The sequence below is a fragment of the Marmota marmota genome, unplaced genomic scaffold, assembly GCF_001458135.2.
Source record: "Marmota marmota marmota unplaced genomic scaffold, marMar, whole genome shotgun sequence".
Lineage (NCBI taxonomy): Eukaryota > Metazoa > Chordata > Mammalia > Rodentia > Sciuridae > Marmota > Marmota marmota.
The window spans coordinates 1-3,145 of NW_026010191.1; the positions used below are offsets into that span (position 1 = coordinate 1).

A 3,145-nucleotide genomic window follows, 5' to 3' on the forward strand; every position below is an offset into this window, starting at 1 on the left:
CCCAGCCAGACCTCTCACCCCGCTGGGCATGATCCCAAGATACGGGGCCACACCTCCCACCTAGAAGATGCTCAGGGACTATTTAACAAATGGATGGGGCTGCTGGGCAGTCCAGCATGAAGGAGAGACCACTGCTGACACTGAGGCTACTTGGGAGCCCAGGGAACAGACTGTGGTCTTTGCGGTCCCCCTATACACTACCGTGCCAGCTCCCATTGTTCTGCAAAGGTTCTTAGCTCCTGCCCGGTGATGGGTTAGAGAGGAGTCCCCTCATCTCCAGAAGGTGGCCTCAGCCTGAGGAGACCCATCACCAGCCAGCTGAAGGCAGCACTGCCTGGCCTTGTCCCGGCCCCTCCATTCTGGGCTGATAGGATGCAAATAGGCAGAGGGATAGTGGTTGGGGGAGTCGGAGACCCTCACCTGCTGCAGGAGAGACCCAGCTGGGGTGTGTGATGCAGGGGCCTCTCTGAGACTGCTGCGGTAGCCCTTTCTGTGCAAGCCCTGAGGGGCTGCCCTATCCCCTGATGGCCCAACCCTGGGTCCCCATGTGTGCGTGGGCTCTGGGGCTGGCAGTACTGAGAGGGTTAACACGGCTTGGCTTCCTGTTGTGTTCCCTTCCCTCCTCCTCTGAAGGAAGCCTTCATTGGAATTATAGACATAAGTGCCGGCTTTTGAGGAGTCTGCTGCTCACCGTGTCCCTGCCAGGACTGGGCACAGCCCTCCCGCCCACGTCTGCCTGCCTTGGGCTCTGTCCTGCGCCCAGGGCCTGGGTTGGAGGGGTGAGGTCCCCCTTGAGCACACTTGCTCCACCCCTCCTCCCAAGCCTCCCTGGCCCCCCTGGAGGGATGGGACTCAGTGTACAAATGGTACCTAAGGAGGAGGGGCTGAGGAAGTGACATCGCTCGGCCCGCCCCCACTCCTTAGTCCCTATAAAAAGCAAAATGGTGACTCAGAGAGGAGAGTTGGAAGCGTCCTGCCTCCTGCTCCCACTGTTGATTTTTAGACGTGGAATTAGGCAGGAGGCAAAGGCAACAACAGCTCCAAATACGCGGCTGACATGCTATTAAACGGGTGGCGACAGCAGAGCCGCTCCTCCCCGACTCCCAGCAGCCTGTGACCTAGCAGAGCCTGGTGCCTGCTGGCGCTTCCCCCTCCCCAGGCCCGGGCCCCCGCGCAGCCCCTGCCCCGGCCAGGTGTGCATGGTGCGGCTGGGGCCATGGCAGCCGGGGGCCGCCGCCGGCGCCCACTGCGCTACCAGTCCCTGGCAGCCCTCGTGGAGGACTCTCAGTGGCCTTTCCTGTTCCTTGTCTCAGACTTCAGCTACGGGGCCGACGACTACGACGCAGAGGGGCATGAGGAGCAGAAGGGGCCCCCCGAGGGCTCGGAGACCATGCCGTACATCGACGAGTCGCCCACCATGTCACCCCAGCTCAGCGCCCGCAGCCAGGGTGGCGGGGATGGCATCTCTCCCACTCCACCCGAGGGGCTGGCACCTGGGGTAGGTACACACCTGCTTTTCCTTTGGGATTTGGGGAGGGGAGCCTTCTGGGGAGGCTGGTAGAGCATCCTGGGCCTCCCGGCCATGCTCTGCTTGGGGCCAGACTGGGACCCCGTGTTCTGGGTGCTCCGGGCCTCTCATTCCATTGGGAACCGCTCTCTGGCTTCTGCTTTCCTCTCCCCCCACCTGCTGCTCTCTGCCACCCCTGCACCTGTCTCCCCTCTAACATTGGCTTCCATACTTCCCAGACACCTGGTCCTCCTTCCTGTCTTTCCCTGGCAGTCTCTCTGCTTAGCAGGGTGGGGAGGGGGCTCCAGGAAGGACCAGACCCTTCTGTCCGAACCCAGGATGGACAGTGGCTGTATAGATGGCCTGTGGGTCGTGGATGTCCAGGTGCTGGCTCAGCCAAGCCAAGGCTGGTCTTGTGCTCCCTGCCGGGTAGAAACAGCTGCTTCTGTGGTCTGGCCTGACCTGGAAGCCCCTCCAGCCCTGTGCTCTTCACTCAGGAAGGGAGCAAACCCTGGTGGGTGACCACCTCTCCTCTTGTCAACAGAGGCAGGAGTTCTGCTCCCAAGAGAAGCGTTTTATAAGGAGTATTAAGCCTGTCCTCCAAGACAGGGCAGGGGGTAGGAATGTGTGAAGGGACACATAGTTGTAATTCATACTGTTGCTGGGATAGACTCTGGGCCCTGCTTGCGTGTGTGCCTCTGAGACACAGGAGCCAGCAAGACAGAGATTCCTCAGGGCTCTTTTTCTGGAGTTTGGGAGAAGAATCAAAGCTGTTTCTCTTGGTGGCATGTGTGTGTTTGGGGTGAGCTGTAGGAGTGCCTGGTCCTGCTGGATTCAGGCTTGTCCAGCTATGTTTTGTGGGAGTTCTTTTTCTTTTCTCTGAAGCCCCCAGAAGAGCAACGCTGAGAGACATGGTGTGATGCGTTTCCCTTCTCTGGGGCCTAGCACCCCCACTCCAGCTGGAGGCTGCCTGGACTCTACCATTCTGGAGAACCCCCTGCACAGGCTCTCACTCCCTCTTCACACACTGGGGTGGCTGTTATAGCCTTTGGCAACAAGGGCCTTGGCAACCAGCTTCCCACTTGGGGGAAGCCACACGGTTGCCATGGCAACAGAGGCCGAGGCAGAGCTCAGCGGCTGCCAGGCAGTACAAGTTTGGGCAGGGATGGTGGGGTGCAGGTGGGAGGCGGAGGGGGTGGGCAAGGGTGTTGGTCAGCTTCAGGCTCCCCCCAGCTAGCGTTCTGGGGTGTTGTTCCTCCGTTATTCCTAAGGAGAGGTGATGGGTTAGAGATAGCCATCTTGGACAGGCAGGGACAGGATTTGGTACCCCATGGAGAGGAAGGAATTCTGTGACCTGGACCCCAACCAAAGGGAAGGCAAGGGAGAACTCTTGTTCCCCATCTCTGCCTTCCAGTCTCAGGTGACTGCAGGGCTCAGAGATGCCTAGGCAGAGCCACAGCTATGGACAGTTGCGGGGAGATGCCCTGTAGCACCTCAGCACAAGGGCCAGGTCCTTGCCATACCCTTTCTGCCTTCCTCTCTGCCTCTCGTCTCCCGTTCCTTCCTGGTGTTCATCCCACCCAGGCAGTCCTATGTTAGATTCCCTGGTGAAAAGTACTGTCTGGCACTTTCTCTAGT

At 59.8% G+C, this 3,145-nt stretch overlaps 1 protein-coding gene across 1 annotated transcript; it reads left to right on the top strand.

Moving 5' to 3' along the window:
* The first annotated feature begins 935 nt into the window (after window positions 1–935).
* LOC107134851 (active breakpoint cluster region-related protein-like) lies at window positions 936–1,672 on the top strand. Its single transcript, XM_048797757.1, has one exon. It carries the CDS (start codon window positions 1,217–1,219, stop codon window positions 1,559–1,561), a length of 345 nt encoding a protein of 114 aa, XP_048653714.1. The 5' UTR covers window positions 936–1,216; the 3' UTR covers window positions 1,562–1,672.
* Window positions 1,673–3,145: the final 1,473 nt, after the last annotated feature.

Coding starts and splice junctions, on each gene's coding strand:
- LOC107134851 (XM_048797757.1), top strand. CDS start 1,217: ATGGCAGCCGGGGGCCGCCGCCGGCGCCCACTGCGCTACCAGTCCCTG.